Genomic DNA, 23,797 nt, shown 5'->3' on the forward strand with positions numbered 1-23,797 from the left:
CACAGGCAGTTTGGAGCAGCAGTGCCAACCCACGGCTATGTGCCTAGGCCCATGTGAAGTGGGTGCTGTGACCATTAAACCTATTTCTAGATGCAGGGCCTATGTTGAAATGCTCTGTAAGCACTGCCCTGTGCCTTGCTTTCTCTTGTGGCAGGGCTGAGGAACCAGCCCAGCCCAGTCTGTGCCAGGCAATTTTTGGTAGGTTACCTGTGTGCGAGTAACAGAAAGCTGCACACGCTTATTTCTGCTAGACAAGCCACTGTCCCTGCTGTGCCACCCTGCCTGGAGCTGGGAAGGGAAGACAGGAGACAGGTGGCAGCAGCCTGGCAGGCTCTGTGCCGCATGGGACCTGGAACCCCTTGGGGAGTGGCACAATGGTCAGGCTCTTGTGCCCGTGTGGTATCTGCAGACTCAGGGATAGTGTCAAAACTGGGCCCAGGACCAAAGCTGTGTGCCAGCTGCCCTGTAGTGAGGGGAGACCACCATTCCCACGTAGTTTTCTGTCACTTCAGATCTCTGTTCTAGCTAGCAGTTTTCCAGGCCATGTAATGGTGACATGATCAAAGTCTGTCTGAAACACTAAAATCGAGAGGAATATGGGTAAGAGAAAACACAGAGTTGCTTGAACATTACTCAAAATATTTTAATGTACATGCTGTAGCCACATTAAAGAAGAGGAAAAAACATCTTACAGAGATGAAAGACGCCAAAGGATGTGATTTCATCATGCCAGAAGCCGTATGTTTCAAAGTGACTGAAGCCAATAGCATCAAAATGCTCTTTTTCTGGCATGTGAAAACCAGATCAAGAGGCACAGAAATGGAAGAGCAAACATGTATTTAACTGATAGATTAGGCTGTTCTGATCCATCAGGTGAAGATGCAGTCCTGTGGTTTTTAGGGTTTTTAAACAGGTATAAATTTGGTATAAAGAGTACTTTAAACAGTTTTACTCATATATACCTAGTGGGCTGGAACAGCTGTGCTATGTTGGGTAGAAAGGTATTTACAGAGAATGATGGAGAACATGTCAATATGCATGAAACCCCTACCACATACAGTGGGTTTGAGTCACACACCAGTGAATGTCAGCCAAGGCAAGTGTGGTACCCGGCCCTGTCACAAGGTGGAAGTTGCAAGCTGAGCAGCCTGTGACAGCACTGTCTGTGCTCGCAGGGGGACCCTGCAGTGAGCCCAGCTCCACCTCAGCCCTGCCTGCCTCTGGGTGGGACCAAGGGCACTACACCCCTGCCAAAACCAGCCTCTCAGAGCTCCCCCATTTCTCTCAAGCCCTTAAAGAAAATAAGGACAAGATTCAGCTGATGGACCAAGACTCTAGAGTGCCACTGGCCACAAAGAGATATTGACACTTTCCAAACCACTTACTACAATCAGTGGACATTTTGAAAATAGAGGTTAAGCCCAATCTAGGGAAGATCTGTAAGTATGGCTGGCTTCTAGGCTAACACTAACAGGAGTTTAGACAAGGGCCAGGTGTGGACATTACTACCCAGTTGTCCCTTTGCCAGTGTTGCTGGCAAAGCTCCATTCCCTAATCACTGACAGATTTGTCTCCCTCACCAGGCTCAGAAGTGTCAATAGAAGGGAACATTTGCTTGCCTGGAGACAAGGACTTACTCTGAGCAGTTGTACTCAGTTTAGCAAAACTGTCTTTTTTCATTCCACTGTCATCCAGCTAAACCACCCTCTTCTCAGTGAGCTCCTCACCAATTTTCCAACAGGCCATTGATCCCAGATGCTGCCATAACTCAGGCCTGAGGACAACTAAAGTCAGAGCACTGCCCACAGTAATACCTAACGCCACTGGAGGATCCCATGCCATACCTGCTGAACAGCCTCTGCTATTCCATACCTTTCAAAAGCCAGTGAGATACAGGAGGATGAAAGTAACATAGGGAAAGCTGCATGACAGCAAAATACTGTACAGTAAAAAGTGAAAGCTAGTCATCTTCTGCATTCTCCCTAAGTAATAAAAACAAGGTAGTGTAACAACTACTTTGGAGAAAAGATGGCAGTAAACAGCAAAAGGAGATGGAGTAGAAATCCTCAGAAGAAATAAAAAGGAAGAAAACATAGGCCTAAGTGGCCAGAATGACTTTGCAACACAGGGCTTGTTATCCCTGCCTTGCAGAAAACCTGTTGTGGGAGCAAGCTGCCTGGCAGGCAGTGACAGCCTGCCCTGCCAGCCCATGGGATTTCTCAGTAGCCTCCCTCAGGACTGCCCACTTGTCAGGGAGTTCACTCAGCGCCCTACATAGCGGAGCTGCACACACCAGGACCCTCTTTTCTCTGCCCAGGTTTGGTGAAGCCGCATTACCCTTCCACCAGTGAGCTTCAGGGGGACTCCTTTTCAAGTGAGGGTTTTACCAGTGCTGATGGAACTGGGCTAAAAAATCCAGAATGGAGCATCCCCCGCTTTCTCCCCTGGCAAAGCAGTTGCAGAGCAGCAAAGGCTGTCACAGACCCTGCCAGAAGGGACATGAATGAGGACTGCTAGTCTGTCAGCATGGTCCTTTGTGCAGAGCCCAGCTCATTAGAGAGAATCAGACTAAAGCATCTGAACGCACAGCTGTTTCAGACACGTGCAGGGTGCACTGCAATGGCGAGGTACCTGACACTGCTTAGCTGTCGTCCAACTGTTTGCACAGACTGTGAAAGAACAAAAATGTTGAGAAACCCAGACATCCATCCATGCATTTAATCAGCTACTAAAGTAGCAAGTTAGAGCAGGGTACCCTAAAAACATTTTTTAAGCTCTTAAAATGGAAAAATGTAATCTCTTCTACTTCAAGTACAATACCTTCTTAACGCATGATGCGCAGGAAGAGACAATGTGTCAAGACCTACAGGTACCAAACACAACAGACATTCTGAGCATGACTTGTAAGAAGCCCACTCTCAGTACAAAAAAGTACCAAGTGCTGGACTAAATCTCCCCCCAAGAAGAAGGTGACGGTGTTCTATTTACAAGAAAATACTGCTTCAGTTAAAAATGCTAAAAACCATTCTCTTGAGTTCATATAAAAATAATTATGTCTATGTATGCACACACATATTTACATACATTTATGGCTTTCAGTGCTTCATCTTTCTCCAATAAATGAGGAAATATAAATACTCCATTATTTCTTTTTCTCCTCCTCAGGTTTTTCAGCCTCTGCTTCTGCAACTGATAAGCTGCCACTACCGTATTTTTTCACTCGGGTTTCTACTCTGGCAAGTCTCTGTTTCACCTTTTGTTGAGATGCAGTGTATTCTGCCATGAGCCTCGCAAACCTAGTCTGCAGCGTATCCAGAGCCACTTCAAGTCGTCCTATTTTTTCTTCCAAGTCTTTTGGGTCAGCTCCTGCTTTTGCTGCCTCCTCATCTATTAAATTGTCTTTCATCAGAATTTGACGTCCTTTCTCTTCCAGAGCCTTTTTGGCTTCTGGATATTCTGTGAGGGCTTCCATTAAATCATCCTTAGACAAGCAGAACAAATCAGAATAACCAATACTCCTAATGTTGGCTGTCCTCCGGTTGCCAGATTTGCTACCTTTGATGTTTAGGATGCTGATTTCACCAAAGTAGCTGCCATCGCTTAGGACTACAAATTGGGTTATGCCATCATCCGCCACCACAGCCAATTTTCCCTCTTTAATAATGTACATTTCTCTCCCAATATCTCCTTTTTTGCAAATGTAGTCACCAGGACTGAAGACCGTAGGTTTCAGTTTCAGCACCAGCTCAATGAGAAGTCCAGCTTCACAATCCTGGAATATACGCACTTTCCTCAGCGTGTCCAAATGGACATTGATGGCAATTTCAGCCTTCAACTTGTCAGGCAGATTTTTGAGAACTTCCTTCTCATCTACTGTTTTCTTGTTGGTCCAGAGGTAATCAAACCACTTAATAACCCTGGCTTCCAAATCCTTAGTCACCTTTCGGAATTGCATGTACTGTTTAATGGAATCCACTTTGGCCTGGAACTCTGCCCTGGAAGCATTCATGTTGGAAATCATGGAGCCGACGTTACCGACAATGGTGGCAAAGATGAGCACGCCCACCAGGAAGTCGATGACCACGAAGAGATACTCCTCGTCCTTCACCGGCGGCGGTGTTTCTCCGATGGTCGTCAGCGTGAGCGTCGACCAGTACAGGCTGTAAATGTACTTCCTGGACAGGCGCGCGTACTCCGGGACGGACACATTGGGATACACCCAGGTGTCGGTTCCAAACCCGATCACCTTCGATATCGCAAAGTATATGCACGCGTTCCAGTGGATGATGATAAGGATGTATAACACCAGATTGCCAATACGGAACATGTTTGGATAATTTGTCCTGGTCTCGGTACGGTCAAAAAACTCAAAGAGCCGAGCGATCCTCAGCAAGCGATTAAATCGGAGCTCGGGGTAGTTCAAACCAAGCTTGAAATATGCCAGGTCTGTTGGCACAAGAGACAGCACGTCCAGTTTGAACTGCACAGTTTTGGTATAATGTTCTCGTAATTTCTTCTCATCCTGAACTAGCAAGCCTTGCTCGAGGAAGCCTTCAGAGATTAAAAAGATTTTATGTTAGAGTAAAAATACCATCAACAGTAGTGAGTAACTTAACATTTCAGGCCTAAGAAAGTTAAAATTTGTACTGTTATGCCTACAGATACTGAGGTCACTTAATTGCATATTTAAATATTTCAATCAAGTTTCAAAGCTGATATGTAATGACTAAGAACAATGACTCTATTATCACCACAGTGCTCCCTGAGGCTTTCCACTCTTTCCTGCGACAGCTGTATCTTTTTCTTTTAAGTCTCTTTGCAAAAAAAGTAAGAATATTCAAGTGTATAATTTTTCATTAATCATTGGCATGAGTCATAACTAAAGTTAAGCAAGTGTATATAAAATAGGAGTGGAATATTTTAAAATAAATACCATGAATAAGTAGGTATAATAGATTGTTGGAAAGTTTTTCCAAACAATATCGATATCATTGAGATAAAGAAATGCAGTTACCCCCCTCCCTGAGTCATGTTTTTCCTCTTGTGTCCAATGTTAAAACTGACATGATTTTCCTTGAACTTTGTGTTTCTAGTGAGAGAGTTACTAAGCATACTTTCACACATCAATATTTCTTCATTCCAAAGACTTTGAAGAGTATTAGATTAAAAAAATTTACAAGTAGATATAAACTGCAGTGAGAGACATTTACTGCAGACAGTACAGTCACAGTGCTCTTTTGTGCCTCTGAGGGAATTAAAAATGTTCCACAAGGAACAGCTTATGCACTGCAAAATACTTGCTCCAACTGGAGATACCCAACTGTCAGCCCATTGGGCCACTCAGGAGAAAAAGTCCACTGAGAAAACACCAAAATATTCCCAGTGTATCCCAGATTATCACATTTTACCAACCCCTTAGCAATCTACAAGGCACCTATAGCTTTCTCAGTGAAGCCTCTGCTGAGGAACACCAAGCTGCATTTCTTTGTGCCCTACACAGCACGGTATTTCTGGAATGTGTGGTTCATCTGTAAATGCCACATCTATTTGTGTGTAGCTGGCTTTGGATCTGCAAACTGATGACAACTACAAATGGAAGTAGTTCATGTGCCATGCATGTGTTGCCTCCCAGAACACTGCTGAAAAAGCTGGTCAAATATACCCTTTAGTTGTACAACCAAACAAAAAAGCTGGGCACACTGATCAATTTCTGATACACAGTTATGAAAAATAACTTTGAAAACACCTTCCTCCTGAAAGGAGATAAAATCTCTCAACTTTTTGTTCCCTTATGGAACTAAAATCTTACAGTAAAATCTTTTGAAAGCATTAGAACACAGGGTATGCTAAACACAACCAGCTGCTGAGACATGAATCTTTTCTCTTTCACAGTGCACAGTCACCAAACAGGTGAAATGCAGTCCAACTGGCCCTGCAGCCAGAAGAAATGCACCATGGAGAAGCTGCTGATCAGAGCAGATCTCAGTTCAAAGGTAGACCCTGCCCTCAGACAGCAGAAAGTCTCACTCTTCCCCAAAGGCTTCCAGGACCTCTGTCCCCAGGGCAGATGGACCTTGTGGACTCACACGAAAAGGCAGCAGGCAAAGGTAGAGCCAGGAAGGACTGCTAAGAGAGCTGACAAAGATTTTGCCACCTAAAAGAAGCGACTTCTTTCTTGGAATGCCTGGAACCACAGCAGACACCTGCACTGAAGCATTTGGGAGACAGCTCCAGCAATTCTGCAGTTGGAAACCAGGCCTGAAAATTCATATTCCAGTCAGGCTTTAACAGCCATATAATCATTATCAGGACAGCCCATGGAAATTTATAACTTGCTTTGCCTGAATCTGCCTAATTTCTGCTCCGTTCTTTCCCATTACATTATCAGATGTAACTGCAGAAGGTAAATTTAGTTGGCACAGTTGACATTTTAACTACATAAAGAAGACGAATACCCCTCCCCATTCTGCCCCAAATACAGCACTCTTGTAATTTCAGCTGGCACCTGAAACTGACTTTCCTGTTGAACAAGGTACTTGCTAAGTTTAAGAATTTGGCTTGCCATGGGTTGTGTGCTTCCCACATGACAGCATTTTTAGCCCATCTTGTAATTATGTTTACAACTTCTCACAGGCCATAATTAACATCAAGCTGTCAGCACAACTTTAAATAAATAAATAGATAAAAATGTATAAGATGTTAAAATGAAAGATCTAAAAGTACTCTAATTTTTAAATTATCAGCGTTCTTTTGGACCCTTTCTAGGGACATTTTGAAGCTGTGTCTGTACCAGTGAAGAGGATGAGACAGGAGATATTTTCTGGCCCAAGACCAGCTACCATGACAGCTTCTATTCACATGTAAGTTCTTCCAGGCCCCTCCAAAAACACCACCATGAACAACACCCAACCTCTGCTGTCCTCCTAGCTGTCCCCAGACACTGGGTGCTCGCTGGCATGGACCAAAGTGCCAGCACCAAAGTGCATCAGGGACTATTCAGTAACTTGGTGACATGGATCACTGTACATCATGGCTTAGGCCTATGTTATGACCTTGCTCAGTTTAAAACAGATACCACTTTAAGGCTGGAATCTCAGCCTGCTGGATTATAGAAACAGGGACAAGAAGCTGAAGAGAACCCCTCCACACATAGCATGGCACAGCCCTCACAGATCCTCTGGGGTCACAATACCTCCAGGAAGGCAGGACCTAAGCAGAGGTTCCTGGGTTAACCCTATCCCATCACCATGCAGTGGGAAACCCTGCCAGGACCTCGTAGAGCCTGCAGGGAGCACAGATGGTGGCAGATGGTGGCAGAGGGGCTGCGCTGCCTGTTCCAGGCATAGGATCACAGACTGAAGGCTGGGACAGGTGCCAGGTCTTGCACTTGACCAACTCAGTAACCACTTCTGACCAAGATGGTGCACAGCTTGGTTAAGAAAACAGCACTTGTGGGGTGCAGTTGGTTTTGTGCCCTAAGTGCCTACTGTCCCTTCCCCACACAGCCTGTTACAGTGACTATGCACTCAGCATCTGGCACGCCTGTTACTGACAGAACTGAATACAGAGACAAATGAAGAGCAAGTGTATGGCCTTAAAAAATCCAAGCTGATCAGACACTTCGTCTTCCAAAAGCCTCCACTGTTGCACTCTGACAGGATATTACAGTGATCATACCCCACAGGGGAATTTTTGTTTCCAGCCTTTAAATAAATGCAGTATTAGAAAACAATCCCAGAAAGACTCACCTGTTCTGAACCTGACAAACATGTCAATAACATAGATAATATCAGAGAGATAATCCAAGAACAGCCACATTTTAACATGGTCCATTTGTAACTCATCAAAGCAGGCTCTAAAGAAAGAAAAATTTAAAAAGAAATAATTAGGCCAACTGCATAAGCAGAGTACTTGCATTACACAATGCAATGTTAGTGCACATTTGTGTTCCAGTAATATTACAGCATATCTCCATGTGCAGACATCTGCCCACGAGAGCTATGTCCAAACGGACACCAGGATCTTTCAGAATTCAAAGGTGTTCCGGACAGGAATAAAACTCAAACACATAAATGCCACACAAGTGCACTTATGGAGGATTACACATATCCCTACAATTAAAAGTGCATCAGATTTCACGGGATGCACATCTCCATGAAGATAATTCCCAAATAAAAGATTTGTTTCTCAGTGGCAACCCATCTTCATCTCCCTACCATCTTACACAGCGCAAGGAAACCATTTCTACAGCTCTCCATCACTTTTCACTGAAACTGATTTCTACATTCTACCATGGAAAAGAAATACTTGATTTACATCTTCCTGCCCTTCGAGCATCCAAAAGATGCACTGTATGAATTTAAGAGGCCCCACCACTGCCCACATCCCTCCTTTCTCTTCTCTCCTGGGTGGTGGGAAGCCCTCATCCCCGGCAGTGCCATGGGATGCAGTGGCCAGGGCACAGCTCAGCTGCCAGCCAGCAGGTGGCACACAAAGGCCACACCAGCGCTCGTGAGGACACTCACTGCAAGTTACATCCACCTGCTTTTAGACAAAAAGGGGAAAAAAAAGAAGAAACACGGGGAATCTATTCCTGGTGGTAGGCATATCATACATCCCTAAGGGCATAGGAACTGTGAACCTTCTAGGTAAGTCACTCAAAAGATACTGCAGGGAGATAAGAGGGTGATTTACACAGGAAACATAATGACTGAAATGTAAAATTGTTTTTCACTTAAATCCATACCTGCACACTAGCATACACCAGTTATAGAACACGGGGGCTGCAATTACAGTCAGCCAGTTGTAGTACAGATTGCTTGAAGGATCTATCACAAAGACCTCCTTTTTCTGCCTGAAAAGTAAAATATGCAGATTTACACTGGAAATGTAAGCAAGCAACCTGCTGGATTTCCCTCTTCTTGAGGCTGCTCATTTCACCATGAACTCACAGCTGCCCGAGAAGAGAAAGTATCCATGCAGGCAGTGCAGATGAGATACCAGGCATCCCATCTGACAAGCTCTACTTCTTTGTTTGACCCAACTTCGAAAAAAGTAAGTAAGAGTGGAAAGAAAAGCACAGACATTCATATCTCCCAGGCTGGAACCCACAGTCTTCTGTATTAAGCCCCACACTGAAAAAAAACTTAATTGTTATATGTTTCTTATTATCACTCAGATTAGAAGGTTACATTCCATTGCTAGAGAAAGAGCCTTCCTTTGCAGGCTAATTATTGATTTTTAGCAAATTCCATTATGGAAATGACTGTATAAGCATGCATTTGAAGAAGTAAAGCATGTATGTATCCAAATATATGTCTGTACAAGTAAGAAACTCTGTGTGCATATGCACATACAGTGTGCATGACTAAAGCTGAAACAAGTCTTTGTCAAAGGCAAATTTCAAACATTCACAGTCCTGGCTCCTTAGGCCTCACAACAAGGAAGTGATGCTAAGGGAAGCACACAGGCCTGGCATGTAAAGATTTGAAGAACAGCACGGCTAATGGCACAGGGTACGCTCAGAAGTGCCCGCCTCCAGCATGAGAAAGGTTGATATGGAATAGAGAGCAATTAGGCTTGTAATCAGAGGAAATATACACCAGTGGATTTGAGGTCCACAGCTGCAAAATTATTTCAACAGTAAAACTGTGATCTGTGGACTGTGTAATAGTGTGCAGAATATGTGGCGAGGTAATGCTTGAATATGTATTTATGGGACTTTTCCTAATCTCCAAGAATGCAAATATACTAAAATATGATGGTAATTTATTGCAAATCTCTGTGTATTTCTGGCATTGCCATTGCTGTCAGCTGAATACCCAGGCAATGTGAGTAAAGGAAGCAGCTTTAATCTAAAATGTATTTACTTTACTATCGTCACTACTGGTTTTAAAGCATTTCTTCTAGAAAACTGGTCAAAACCTCAAAACTGGTGACCATGACATATGGTTGTTATACATCAGAGTATACTACCTTGTAGACATTAAAACATTAATTTTCTTTGACAAAATGTTTTAGAACACTCTTGGCTACTGCAAAGCTCACACTTTCACTGCATACTAATTAAAGCCAAAAGAGAGTGCTTAAAACAAAGGCTTTGTAATTGGAAAAAATAATTAAAAGCTTTGATTAATAAAGATCTTGAGATCAATCAGATTCCATTTGGAATGCCCCCATGGCTATTTAGCAGGTGCCACCATATACATCCATATAAACCTAGAGTATATAACTGTAACATACTCCTTAACTGTGAAATGCACTCAAATGCATTCTCTTTTTATCTGCCATCATTGTTACTTTTAATCACTGGTAATAGCAAATTGCACTATATTTGGGTCAGCTTTAGGGGAACAAAGCAAGAACAGCATCCATTTCTGTCAAAAGCATTCAAATTATCTCATCTTGTTGCAGAAATACACCATCCCCTAACCAACAGAAGCAAATTTAGTGATCAATAGCAATTAACTGCACCATATTAAGTAATTAAATAACTAGTTGGTGAAATAACTAAACTTACTAGCAAACCTTTAATTTTCTACATGTAAAATATTTCTACTTGGTAAGACGAACCAGACTTTTGGTTCAGCTGCTCTGAATCGTTATGGAAATTCTGGAACAATGAAAAGTCTGTGCAGCTCTGCAAAGCAGGCTGCATTATCATAATTGAGAAGTGATCTTCAACTCAAAGCGACATGGGGTAGCTCAATTCCCTTTTACTGACGTAGGCAGCTGTTTCTAAAAGATCTAAACACAGGTCTTCAAGATACAACAAGTTTGCTCAGCAGTTGAAACCTTCCCAAAGGGGAAAACGTATTAAACATTTGACAGGCTAAGAATCTGCAGTCTATAGAACAATTGTAAACATGACAATGAAATGCTATACCATGCTTTGCAGTGTAGGAGACGTGTTACAATCACACATTCACGCTTTATACTTACTCTTCCTTTTTTTTATCATCTTTTTTGTCATCTTTTTTGTCATCTTTCTTTTCCTCTTTTTTCTCCTCTTTCTTTTCCTCTTTTTTCTCCTCTTTAACCTCTTTCTTTTCTTCCTTTTTGCTGTACAACATAATGCAAGGCTTAGCAGTATTACCAATAGTGAGCAGTTAAGAGAGAGGGTAGAGGTTTGGGAAACTATTCTAAACTCCAGACAGAGTAGGACAGGGATCCAACTGGAAAAAAAGGGGTTCTCGGGCTGAGACCTCTCACCCTGACACCACCACACCATCACATCAGACAACCAGCTGGCTGATTCTCTGCATTAGTCACCCACATCTTCTTGACCTTATCAGACATCAGTGAACCAGGCTGATTTTAAGTAAATGCTTTCAGTTTGATTGACTCTTAAGAACCCAGGCACTTAAAAAGAAACCTATCAAATGATGTCCAAATGTGAAATGGCTTAACAAACTGTCAACATTCTTTGCACAGCCAAAACTCCAATGTGACTGTCTGAAGCTTTCATAGTAATTATAAAAATGAGGATGAAACTCCACTCATGGTTCTTTAAAACCACCAAAATTTTAATTAATAATCACCTCTGGATCTGAATTGCCCCATTCTTAGGTTTGTCTGAACAGAAGAGTCTTGAAATATGTTAACTTAGGCAGACAGGCCCACAAATACTTTTCAAACCAACAGGAAGTTAACATCTTTCTCGAGATTCTGACAATACTTAAAGCTAGATTTGCTACATTGCCTTGGTCAAGAATCATGTAATATGTCGTGAAGAAGAGTACTCACTTGCACAAGCAGAAAATCCTTCTTTTTTATTTGAAACGTTTCTAGTCCTCGAAGCAGAAAACAGAGAAGCCTAAGAGTGCTCCTCACACTACAGTGTATGTGGATAACAAAACTCCCCACACATAATGTCTGGTTTGAATGAAAGCCATGGACTCCTGCTCCCATGGGAGCTCTGTTTTCTCCTCTGGACTGCCAAGACTGGGTCTGAGTCTCCCTTTGCACTGGTGTCAAGAAAGGACAAATGAGTTTAATGACAGCAACATCCCACAGCAAGGACAGAGTATGTAACAGTGCTGCTTACAGGACTTGTGCTTTCCATGCACACCTGCTCATACTGCTCAGACAGAAAGGTCTGTGCTGTGAATGGCAGTCTCATCTAGCAAAGTGATTGATACAGGGAGAAAGAAGTGCTCCAAAGGAGATGACAGCCACCAATTTTCAGACAGTAGCAGCTTTCACCAATCAGCAATGAGCACCTGTTCCAGCTCTTACACTTAGACATTCCCACAGTGATGCACCACCACAGTGTACTTCGGAAAAGCCAAGACACATTAGTTAAAAAATGCTGATATCCCACACTCTGCCACAGCCAGGGAAATACTACCAAGCTGACAAACACCCCTGACACCTTCAAAATTACACAGTACAAAGCAGCAGAAACTGGAGAAAAGAACCTTTGGCTTGACTGATCTTCTACTTCTACTTGCATCTCAAATCAGAGTTTTTTATTTACCAAATCTGATTCCTACACAGCAGTGGGAACTGCTTCTCAAGAATTTATTTCTCTGGACTGACTGTCCAGAACTTTACCTCTTCATTTTCCAATCTGCCCCCAAAACTCCTTCCTGTTTAAAAAACATGTCAGGATTTCACTTCAGATCATCATGCATGGTGTCTGATCTAAAGGCAAATGCACAGTTGCTGTTATTAGCATTAATGCAGCTCCTCAATACTTCAAATGCCTGGCATTCTTACCAGAAAGGAAGAACTACCAGTAAGCAGAATTTTCAAAGGGTAAGGCTGCCTGTACATTTGTGGATTTTGTTATGTAGGGAAATGTAGGCTGAGATGGAGAATCAGTCAAAAAGTCTCAGTGGTGGTGAACTTTGGAGGGAGTATTTTGACAATTCCAACTCCCTCCTATGTGTTTTATTTTTTAAGAAGTGAAAAAACTTTATTTCAACAGAGCATCTAATACTGACAATTATTTTTCTGTGGCCTGAGTTCTCCTACAAACTCATCTGTCACCTACAGGTACCTTTTTTAAATGAGTTTCTTCCATTTGTGTTGCCTCTGTTTATTTTTCTGTTGTGGTAACTCCCAATTTATCATACTCCCATCTACTTGCAGTCTGATTGGAAGTTGCAGAGGAAAAGACTGGCCTTAATCAAAGACTTGAAAGCATCATGTACAGCTCCCCTAGACATGGCATACTTAGGTCTTTAACATAATGAAAAGTCCACATTTATTTTTCTTTACCAGTAACACTGAGTAAATTGGAATCCAGTAACTAATAAAACAGTTTGTGTCTGTCCTCTTTGACCTCAACACAGCAGAATCCATGCTGTTTCTAAGCTGTGTGCAGCTTTAGACTTGGAAATCTACTTCATCAGCCCTTATAAAAACACTGTCATAGTCTTTGAATGACTCAAATATTTGCATTTCTCATCTGTCAAGTACTTTGCAAATCAAGTATGTTTCAGACTGTCGGGCAGGTAGACAGACAGGTCTTGTCTTCATTTAAAAATAATGAAACAGTGAAAGGATGGAAGTTTTGCCCAAGGTAACTGAGTCATTGTCAGAAACAGAGCAAGGCAGAAGTATTTCTGTCCTAACCAGTCCTTTGGGCTCCATCTAGCAGGCTCGGCTCCAAGCTTACAGCACTTCTTTTATATCAGTCTAAATAAAAGCCTGCATATTTCTGTCACTGTTCACTGCACACAGATTTTCCTTTTGAATAAAAGTTACACAAACCAAATGAAAAAGTTGCTTTAGGAGGAGAAAGATCTCTTGTTCAGCTATGTGCACAAAGGTTTTGCAGCATCATTTAAAATGTACAGTTTAAACTTGCCTATGATAGAATTATTTGGAGAAAAAAACCACTCAAGAGTTTTCTAGAAGTATTTCTGACACAATCAGAAGATGTACTGATTACTTTTAAATGTTTTGTTTTCATCTGGAAAGCAATGAAAAAACCTACTATCATTGTAGGTATGTATGAGAACAGATCTGCTGCTGGATACTAATGAGCAGATATGTCTTCAAATTGCTGTGGTCTAAGACACGCAACAAATGATGTTGGGTGATTTTAAATTACAGGAGCTCTTCACGTTGTTTAATAAATTTCTCTTTGGTGTAACACTGTGAAACAGCTTGTCAATTATATAAAATAAACTCAAAAGGACAGCTTCTGTCAGACATTCTGTGGCAATACCAGCCTTATTATGGTGCCTGTCACTCTCTCTAAAACAACAGTACCTGCTGAACTGAAATACACACTTCTAAAAGATGGACATATAAACGGGTTTTGGTGCCCTCATCAGTATCCACTTCTCATTTGACAACCTGAAATTTTTGGGGCACTTGATTTGCAAAAAGGGACCAGTGTGTTAAAAGAGGAAAACCACTATGAGAAAATTTACACATGAATCTCATTTAAAAACTGAAAAATGAATGTATCAATTGGTAATGCAGTAAAATCAGCCAGCTGAACTACAGAAGGTAGGGACTAAATGCTTAGTCAAATTCACTCCTCAAGAGGAAGGGGTAACTTCAGACAAAAAGAAGTTCACAGGGAGCACAAAGGATGCTTTTCATACTAAGAAAACTAGACCTTTCTCTACAATAAAACTATACTCTTAGGAAAGGCTTAGCAAGAACTAAGGAGTTTATACTACAAATGTTACCAGGCTGGATAGGGAAAAAGAGAAGGTGCTGGTGGTAGAAAGGTCTTTGGAAGTTAACAGTACTTACTCTTCATTGGTGTTGTTGCTAAAGTTGACATTGAACCTGGCCAAGGGCCAGTGACTGCAAGCAAGTTAAACAAAACACATTAAAGAGTGTCAGTAAAGGCTGCTGGTGTTTCACGCACGTGTTTGCCGACATGACAGAAGGACTCACGAGCTTCTCACATAGGCACTGATAAGATTAGCAAGGTCAATTTTGACTGTTGTGATAAGCCCCTTTGCATAACTGCTTCAAGGCACCAGCTCCTTTCTGTCATGCGCCTAGCATACACATTTGTGACCACATCTGATGTCTGAAGCCTGTTCTTAGGCGTATTAGAGCATGGCAAGATGCAACTCACTATTTTTAGCCCTGTACTCATTGGGCTACTATTTTAAGCTTTCTTCAATCCTTTCAAGTCCTCTTCACAGATGCAGTGTCAAGGCTTGTGGATAAGTAATGAGCATACCTACCCATTGCTGCAGAATTAAGCCTTCATGATCCAATAACCAAGAGTTACTGTCCACCAGCATAAAACTGAGAAGGCAAGGATGGGTGCCCTCAAATTAATTTCAAATAGCCTTATGCAGAGGTTAGTTGGCCTATGATCAATGTTGTTCTCTCTAATTACTTCCCATCTGCAGTTGCTACTGATCCAGATACCTGAGAAATCAGGCAACAGTCTGGCTAATTCAATAAAATGTGCTCTTGAGATGAATTTCTAAGAAGGATATCAAGTGAAGATAATAAGGCTGTGCTGGACTAAACCTGTGTAATGCACAGACCTTCAAAGGTTTTTGCTTTAATCTGAATTGCTTGCTGAGATTTTTGAAACTAATTACTTGCTTACCTACCAGTCTTTAATTATGCAAAAAAATATAGGAGTCTCTGCTTCAAAGCCTAATGCCAAACAGAAAGTCAGCTTTTGTCTTGGGATTTCATTTTCCCACTTTAGCTGGAGTTAAATTTAAAACACCCAATCATACATTTATAGTGCAATAACAATTCATCAAGTCAAAGAACTGTAAACACATAAAGGTTTCTCTTTCGTTTTACTGGAAAAAAATTAAGACTGAACCTGCCTTCCATACCAAAGACTGTGTATGTGCTAATAAGTGAAGTCAGCGTCCAAATGATTTTTTCATTCCTGCATCAGAAACTTTCTGTAATGCTATCAGATGGACTTTTGAGTAGATATAACAAAGCAATTACACATTTTACTCAACTGCTTCTGTAGAGTTTACTAACACTTGCAGATAATGCACAGTAGGATCCTGAAAAGCCAAAAGTAGAAACATCCTAGATTTTTGAGATAGAAATTGCATTCTCCTCAGAAGAGAAAGCAGTTTACCAACATCAAGTTGTATATGAAAAAAATCCAGTTCTGAGAAATCACTCTGCCTGAAGCAGCATGATCAAAATCCTTTACTTCACGATCTTGGTCACAGTGTGTTTGAGAAAGAAAATCTGTTCAAAGAGCAATACTTTAGTTATGTGAAGATTCCTGGGCAGCATTAGATACCCTGTTCATCTCCCACGCTAAGCTCCTTACTCTCTTCTTAAAATACAACTTACATCCTAATTACCAAGAAAACATGATAACCTCTGTCATCTTCACTTGAAGAATAAACGTGTCTTCTTACCTGTTTGCTCCCCCAGGCCGCTCACGGGCGCCCAGGAAGGAGCGGATGTTGCTTTGCCTGGTGGACACCTCCACGAGCTCTGGGCCCCGGATACGTTCCAGGAAAGAATCAGGTCTTTGGTCCTCACGGCGCGAGCGTCTTGTGGCCCAAGACCTTACGGATAAGACAAACCGTGACAGCCTGCATGGAACACACACACAAAATGGACTGAACCAGAGAGAAACATGAGGTGGCTTAAAACATCCCCACAAACACCAGACAGGATTTTTCTCCACATCTCCACCTCTGATGAAATTAAATTTGACGGAGTAACTGTGTAGCTGCAAGTAACCCAGTCACTTGCCACAATTTTGCAGATCACCTCCTGCAGTGGATCAGGAAAATACCTCACACATCAGTTTTTACTCTACTGTATCCCCTGCAGGAGCAACAGAATATTCCTGCTGAGTGGGGGCCTTTACATCTCAAAGTGAAGTCCATCAGTGAAGTCCATCAGATGCAGTTGTCTTAGGTCCTTCAGAATTTCCATTCAAGAGTCATGTTGTGTTACCTTAATATTTAAATTGCTAGGCATTCATGTTTACATTACATCACAAATTTCCTTGTATATTCAGAGCATACATAACTGTAGCTACACACACATGTAATTCAATCTATCCTGAAAAAGGGTAAAGAAATTATAAACTAAGATTAAAAAGGAAGCTCTCAGTACAAATTTTTATATTCATGTGCATTATATTTACACAAAACATACACCTATAATCTTTTCTCATCTTCATCTAAACTCAAATTCTTGCAGACTTTGTCATCTGCATCTGGTGGTGTCATTATCTGAAAACCAAGGAGGAAAATCCAAGTTTATTCTCCACTATCCAAAATGATGAAGTGTAAACAATACTCTTTAAATTACCCTAGGTTTACAATAATTTTTTTCTTTGCTCTTTGAAATACACTGTGCTTAAAGAGACTGTGGTCTGTCTTGCGTGGAACAATGGTATCTGAAGAGAGCCCTGCAGTCTCAGACACAAAGCAGACACAATGAAGTTCTGAAGCTCCACTTCAGACTTATATTTAAGTCCTAGTTATACAAACAACTTAAGACAATGGTCGGCTTCAATTTGGCTGACTAGGGCTCCAAATCCATTACAAACACAACTGGATTCTAAAAACTGAGAGAAATTCTCGCACTCAAAACACAAAGACCCCCTGTCTCCTCCCTTTCTAGAGCCATCTCCCAAAAGGAGACAATCATTATGTTTTATTTGATAGGAAACACTGCATCAGCTATCAGCCAGACCCAAACACTTGCCCATTTATTTTAAAGTCTGGCCTCACTTCATGCATTTCACCAGCATTCAATGTATTTTCAGATACAGTTATGTAAATATAATTTATTCTTTTATATTTGAAAAATTTCTTTGGGCTTATTCAGCCTATCTCAGATTCTAAGACTTTTATTAGCAATAAGTAAGTGATGAATCAAGGTCAAATGCAACTTCTGTTCTTTTTACAGCCATTCTTCAGCTGGACTCCATCCATCTTCTTTGGAAAGCGATGGCTCTTCTTTCTTTGCCTCCAAATTGTGACCAGTCTCTTCCAGCACATTGAACTTAATACTGGAAATTCTATTAGTTAGTATGTTACCTTGCCATTGCTCCCCTGCCAGTGAAGGAGCTTGCCTGGGATTCAGGTACATGTCCTCCCTCCACAGAAACGACTCCCTGCAGTTCTGAAGATGCATCCTCACGCAGTGAATGGGATCTGCAAAAACAATTTTGTTTGTTTTTTTTTTTTTTTAAGGAGTACCATGCAGCCTCCACCAGACTTTCTCCCACATCTGGTTCTCTCCACCACTGCATCAGGAAACAGTCCAGCAAATTGTCCTCTCCTTAGTAATACAGCATATATTTGACAATCTTATTGGTAAGCCTGTGCCCCTATTCTTCTGGAGCCATCCAATATGAACTGAAGTCAGTGGAGGTTCTGCCATACATTCCAGCAAGCTCAGAAGCTAAAGATGACTTATTAGCACTTAAAAAATTAGCATTTGAGGAAAAAAAGATTAAATTTTAGCCTCATCTTCCAGTAAACAGAGTTTTAAAATTGACTTCGTTGGAAGCTGGACTTTATGAATGTTCACTCCAGATTTTTTTTATAGTACTTCTTGGTTTTCTCTGTTTTTCAGTCTTTAGTACTCACTTTTACAAGACTTTCTTACGTCCATTAAGAATCACTTTTTTCCCCCTTTGTAATGGAAACAAGAACTCTCTCATGGGTCTGTTAATCTGTATTGCCAGGAAAACACTGACAAAAATGATGCTTGCGGTATCTTCATAGGAGCTGGCAGCAGCATTGTGAATGCCCACAAAAGGATAATCAGCAGCTCAATTTTATGTGCACTCACAGCCGAGAAACTAACAAATAAAGACTTAAAACTTTATTATTTCTACCCAAAGAACAATGCTAAAATACATACTGACAGTCCCAGGATTCTCAGCTTGTTAACTGTTTTCTACTTCTCTTCCAGTAACAAAACACCATTAGTATTGAAAAAACTTTATAACCTAGTTTATGTTGCCAGTGAATATTGTGGTTGCCAAAGTTGACATCCTTCTAAGGGACAATGAACAAACTCATGGAACAGATATTCACCATAGATTACCAGATACGCAGAGCCCACACTCAGCCCAAGAACTCTCTTGAGCTGAATGCTGAGAGAACAGTAGAGTTTGTTCACGTTTTTTAGTATTTCCTGGAGAAACTGCCTACAGACCTGCTGGAGAAAGGATACTGGACTAGCTAGTGGTTTAGACTGCACTACTATGGCTGTTTTAAAGTGCTTTTATTTCTGTTTACCAAGTAATATACATTTTGTGTGATCTTAGCAATAAATCCTAATATTGTTAATGGCAGCGCCTAAGAAGTATCTAAGCTCCCATTGTAGCCAATGGCCATCTCAGGGCTTGATTCAGCTGCTTCAGAAAAGAGTCTGGTGCAATTTAAACACCTCAGAATACTTTATTGGACCTCTCCAGAGCACACAGCTCTCTCCTCACATCCACTAGTGCCAGCTAAATGCTTCAAATACTCTACAGTATCTCAAATAGTATTAGATGCCTATTTCAGGCAACTAAATACCTCTCATTATCAAGAGAGCCAAAGGAGCCTGAAGAGTTTCTGAATTTGAGAGCAAGCTGAGCAGTTTCCTGAGTGCTGCTGACCACCAGTACTGACTACATCTCTGCTCAGGAATGTAGGCACCTGCTCACATAAAGACACTGAAATCCAGATGTCTACAGGGCACAGCTGAATCCTACTTTCAACTTTAGATAGCCAACCTGTGTCTATAAGCTGACGTGCTGCCTCTCCTACATGAGCTGTTTCTATACAGAGACTGGGTTTTACAAACGGAGATCCATTTGTTGGTTTTGGGGTTTTTTTAATTTTTGTTTCAACAAAATGAACCAACTTTATAACACACTACAGAGTAAGAATGTGGGCACATGAATCACTGCAGCATAAACGAGCACAGCATCCTAAAGATCAGTAGCAGCTTTCTGTTAACTGTTGCAGTGAATGCTTTTTCTTGGTGACACCTCATTTCACTGCAGAAAAGTACTTAAGCACATCCTTAGCATTAAGCATAAATTTAACACCCACTGACTTTTTCAAGAACTAAGTAATATGTTTAATTGCTCTGTTGAACTACAGCAAAAAGGACCTGGAGGAAAGCAAAGGCAAAGAAGAAATGCTGCTAGTCTAGCAAATGTGTTTTTTCCCAATATCTGTAGTTGCGTATTTTCATGTAAGATAGAGAAAACCTAAAATCCTGGAAGGTTTCTATCTTTTGGTACAGACATATTCTAAAGCAAATCTGAATTAAAAAAAAAAAAACCTGAAAAAATTTTTATGGTGTTATAAAGATACTGTATATACTTAGCAGCACTCATTTCAAAAATCCAAAAATCTTAAATATGAGATCTTTTTTACAGAGCAAGACTGTATCTTCTTACCCATCTATGAAGTTCTGCAATTAATTCTGATAATATCAAACTTTCCTTTAAAAAATGCCTCTTCAAGACCATCACCATGATGACAAAGTGCAATTCATATTTCAGTCCCTCCATCTGTCAAAGTCATTGCCTCTGAAATTGCAGATGACCCCAGGGATTTAACTCTACATTTAAACCTTTATAACCCCACTCTCACATCCCAGCCAGTAATTCCATTCTGTGAGCTGCCAGTCACTAATATCCACTACAAATAGGACATGAAAAAAAAGGAAAGGAAGAAGCTCATTTCAATCTGTGTTTTCACTTTTCCTAACACATCACTGTTAAAGTGTTAAAGGAGAGAAAGGGCCAAGGCTCTTAAATCTCCCTAAGGAGACCATGGGGCAGTGCAACAACAGCAAGCAAGCCTTACTGTGCAGAACAAATCAGATCCATTTTCACTACTGTAGGTACATCTATGTGACAGCAGGTATCATGTAATCAAAACAAGAAGAAAAAAAGGACCAATTCAAACAGAGCATCCATAGCAGCTGCTAGGGACATGCAATCCAAAAATCACCATAATGCAGGGAGTCCCATCAGCCCATCAGGATTCTGGGTGCTCTAGTCTGGGAGTGCATTTGAACAGCAAGAGACAGCCTGACAAGATCCACATAGAGGAGGTGGTTAGCCATAACAAGCCAAAAGCAGAAAACTTTTTCCAGCTTTTAGAGATGCTATGGATCATCAGGCATCTTTTCACAGGCCCAGCAGGCTTTGCCCAGTCTAGAGGAATGACTGGCACTGTGCAATAGGTTAAGTGCAAGCTCCCTGGCACATTTCAAACAGCCACTTTGAAACTATCAAAACTAGAGAAAGGTGAATGTAAAGAAACTATTACATTTCCTCTGTACAGTGAGACACTCTGAAAATCCAGCACAAAAATGCTGATACTCTTTATACACTACAGATTTTCCCTATCACAGGTACTAGGCAATTTGCAGAGGCTGCTTTAAAAAAAACCCAAACATTCTCAAGGCTTCTCACTGCATGGTGCTCAAAAGAACTATTTGTTCACTAAATCCTACATACTCTGTTGGAAGATAGACCCTGTGTGCTATCTGTGTGGTGACCTGAGAAAGAGGTGTCTCTTCAATGAGTTAGTGCAATTCCCACTGATGTGAAAATGGGCTTTTTTCCTGAGGTAATACAGCTCCTGGTTCCAAAACTGCAAACCATGACAACCTCCCTGTGTCTGTCTCTTCTATACTTTGGATAGATGTTGTCAAGTCTGTAAAGTGCACTGGGCCAACAATACCACAACACAACATTCCCATAATTCTAGCTTCTATTCCCAGAGCAACAGGAGTTCCACAAACTATGCAGCAATCTGTCCTCTTGACTGTGATAAAAGGAAAATATTACCTGATAAAGCCATTTTCAATCCTTTCGATATCTTCATCAGCAGTTCTGACAGACAGGCTGTGCACACCAGGGTAGGAGTGCTGGGTGTTGATTTTTGCCATTTTGCTTTACATATCAACATCTAAATGACAGCTGAAATGGGAAAAAAATTATGAAGGCTTCAAAAGGAATGTGCTCAGTACTCAAAAAGAGTTCTTCATTAAAACAGTGGAACAGTAAAAAGCAATGTCAACCGTTTGAAGGACAGTCAGTGATATTTACACACACATTTGACATGTGTTTCTTGATTTATTTGCAGTAGACAGAAAAAAGGGTTAGTAAAGAGTCATCATGACCAAAGAAAAAGTGACAAATATGACATCATATTCTTTTAGTCTCTGGGCTTTATGGACTACCTACACTATCATACCTATTATCCATAGTGAAATTAGATTTAAAATCTCATTAAAAGAAGGTTAGTAAGAAAGTCAACCAAAAAAATTCAGGTAATACATGTGCTAGGACAACCCATTCCACTTTGCATTGATTCTCCTGTGCTAATTTTATCTATTTTATGATTAAGATTTTCATTCCAAAAATTCATATTAACCAAGCAGATAATTAATGACATTTACCCCTTAGTTTAATGCAGGCCATGTCATAATTCTCTACTATTAAAACTCTGAACTATACACACACACTAGGAGGTTTTATGACAGTGCTTCAAAACAGACTCTGTTAAGATATTTAGCAGCTCATCTCCTACAAGTTTTAAAAAATTTGTCTGAATTCCTTTCCAGATTTGATCTTCAATGCCTTTCCAAATTCATATCACATCTACTACTTACAAAATGAGTTTTAAGACTCAAGACAAGTGTCTTACAAATGAAGAACTGAAAGAATTTCAGTGAAAGCTTTGCATTTTACAAAAAGGAAAAAAAGGTTTAGAAACTCCATTTAGGAACCTTTTTTTGTTTGAAATATGACTAGAATGAAATTCCCTCAGGATCAAACAACTCCCTCACACCAGGCTGTATCCATTTTTCACCTGTAATCCTCTGTCTCACTGGCCACACAAGATCCATCTTCAACACCAAATGAAATAGAGATCTTTCAGAAACCAACTTTGTGACCTGAATTGTTCCTAAAGCAAAAGTGAAGCAAAGCCCACTATCCATGGTTAGAACATTATGCACCCCCTTTCTTGCAAACCAGATACCTGATTTACCCTCCACTCAACTCCCAGACAATTAAAGAAAATAATATACAACTTTAAAAATTATTTAATAGATTTTAAAGTGGGATTTTTTTCATCCAGAAATAATGAAATTACTCTAGAAACAGTCTTGGACATCACTTAATACTCAAAAATTTTATTAGTAATCCACATCAGTAATTTTGCCTCAATTTAAATCAGTTAATGTCTGTGTCTCACCTTCAACTGAGCCTTGTTCATGCTGATTAACTGAAGTTTAACTGGGGAAAAAATGGGCATTTTTATTACACACTGATATAAAAAAAAATTCAATTCTTTCAACCCACTCTCAGATTGGAATGTTCACGCAGAAGAATTAACTTCTAAAGTGCAGCTAATTTATGTTAAAAACATAACTCAACAGTTTTAAAAGCTTGATAGTGGGAAGAATTATTCATAAGTAACAAAGCATTAACCTTTTTTCTGAAGTTGTAACTTCAGAGCAAATTTAGCACTGACTGAAGTTCTTGACTAGTTCTGACACTTAACAGTTACACTTATCACTTCTGGTGATTCACAATCAGACCGATGTTTACCCACAGGAGTTCTCAAAACCAAGGGTCACCCGGCTTATAACCTCCAACAAAGTAAGCAACTTGGTTAAAAGAATAAAGCTCTTAAAACAATAAAAGCATAAGATAATGAACCCCTTCTGAAGTCTTGGGGTGATGGAGATCATTTGCTACCAACACGATGGATTCCCTCACTGAAAAGACACATTGCATCTGAAGCTGGAGATTAGTGAACAATGCCCTTCTATGTTTCAAATGCTGTAGGTGTGGCAAATGGATTTCCAGATGCATTTGTGCATC

The 23,797-nt window shown here is 40.7% G+C and overlaps 1 protein-coding gene across 3 annotated transcripts in view; it reads right to left on the reverse strand.

The window, feature by feature from the left end:
- Window positions 1–622: 622 nt before the first annotated feature.
- CNGA3 (cyclic nucleotide gated channel subunit alpha 3) overlaps window positions 623–23,797 on the reverse strand; it is a 30,389-nt gene continuing 7,214 nt past the window's right edge. For 2 of the 3 annotated variants that reach the window (XM_038126517.1, XM_038126601.1), the window contains exons 2-9: window positions 21,752–21,883; window positions 17,979–18,095; window positions 16,335–16,514; window positions 14,719–14,772; window positions 10,942–11,061; window positions 8,747–8,854; window positions 7,749–7,855; window positions 623–4,551 (exon numbers count right to left, since the gene is read on the reverse strand). In XM_038126517.1, the coding sequence (XP_037982445.1) occupies window positions 3,143–4,551; window positions 7,749–7,855; window positions 8,747–8,854; window positions 10,942–11,061; window positions 14,719–14,772; window positions 16,335–16,514; window positions 17,979–18,095; window positions 21,752–21,852 (2,196 nt within the window). In that variant the 5' untranslated portion in view covers window positions 21,853–21,883 and the 3' untranslated portion in view covers window positions 623–3,142. The remainder of the gene's footprint in view (window positions 4,552–7,748; window positions 7,856–8,746; window positions 8,855–10,941; window positions 11,062–14,718; window positions 14,773–16,334; window positions 16,515–17,978; window positions 18,096–21,751; window positions 21,884–23,797) is intronic. The other variant, XM_038126658.1, reaches the window with a different exon arrangement.

Source organism: Motacilla alba, chromosome 1, assembly GCF_015832195.1.
Source record: "Motacilla alba alba isolate MOTALB_02 chromosome 1, Motacilla_alba_V1.0_pri, whole genome shotgun sequence".
Taxonomy (NCBI): Eukaryota; Metazoa; Chordata; class Aves; order Passeriformes; family Motacillidae; genus Motacilla; species Motacilla alba.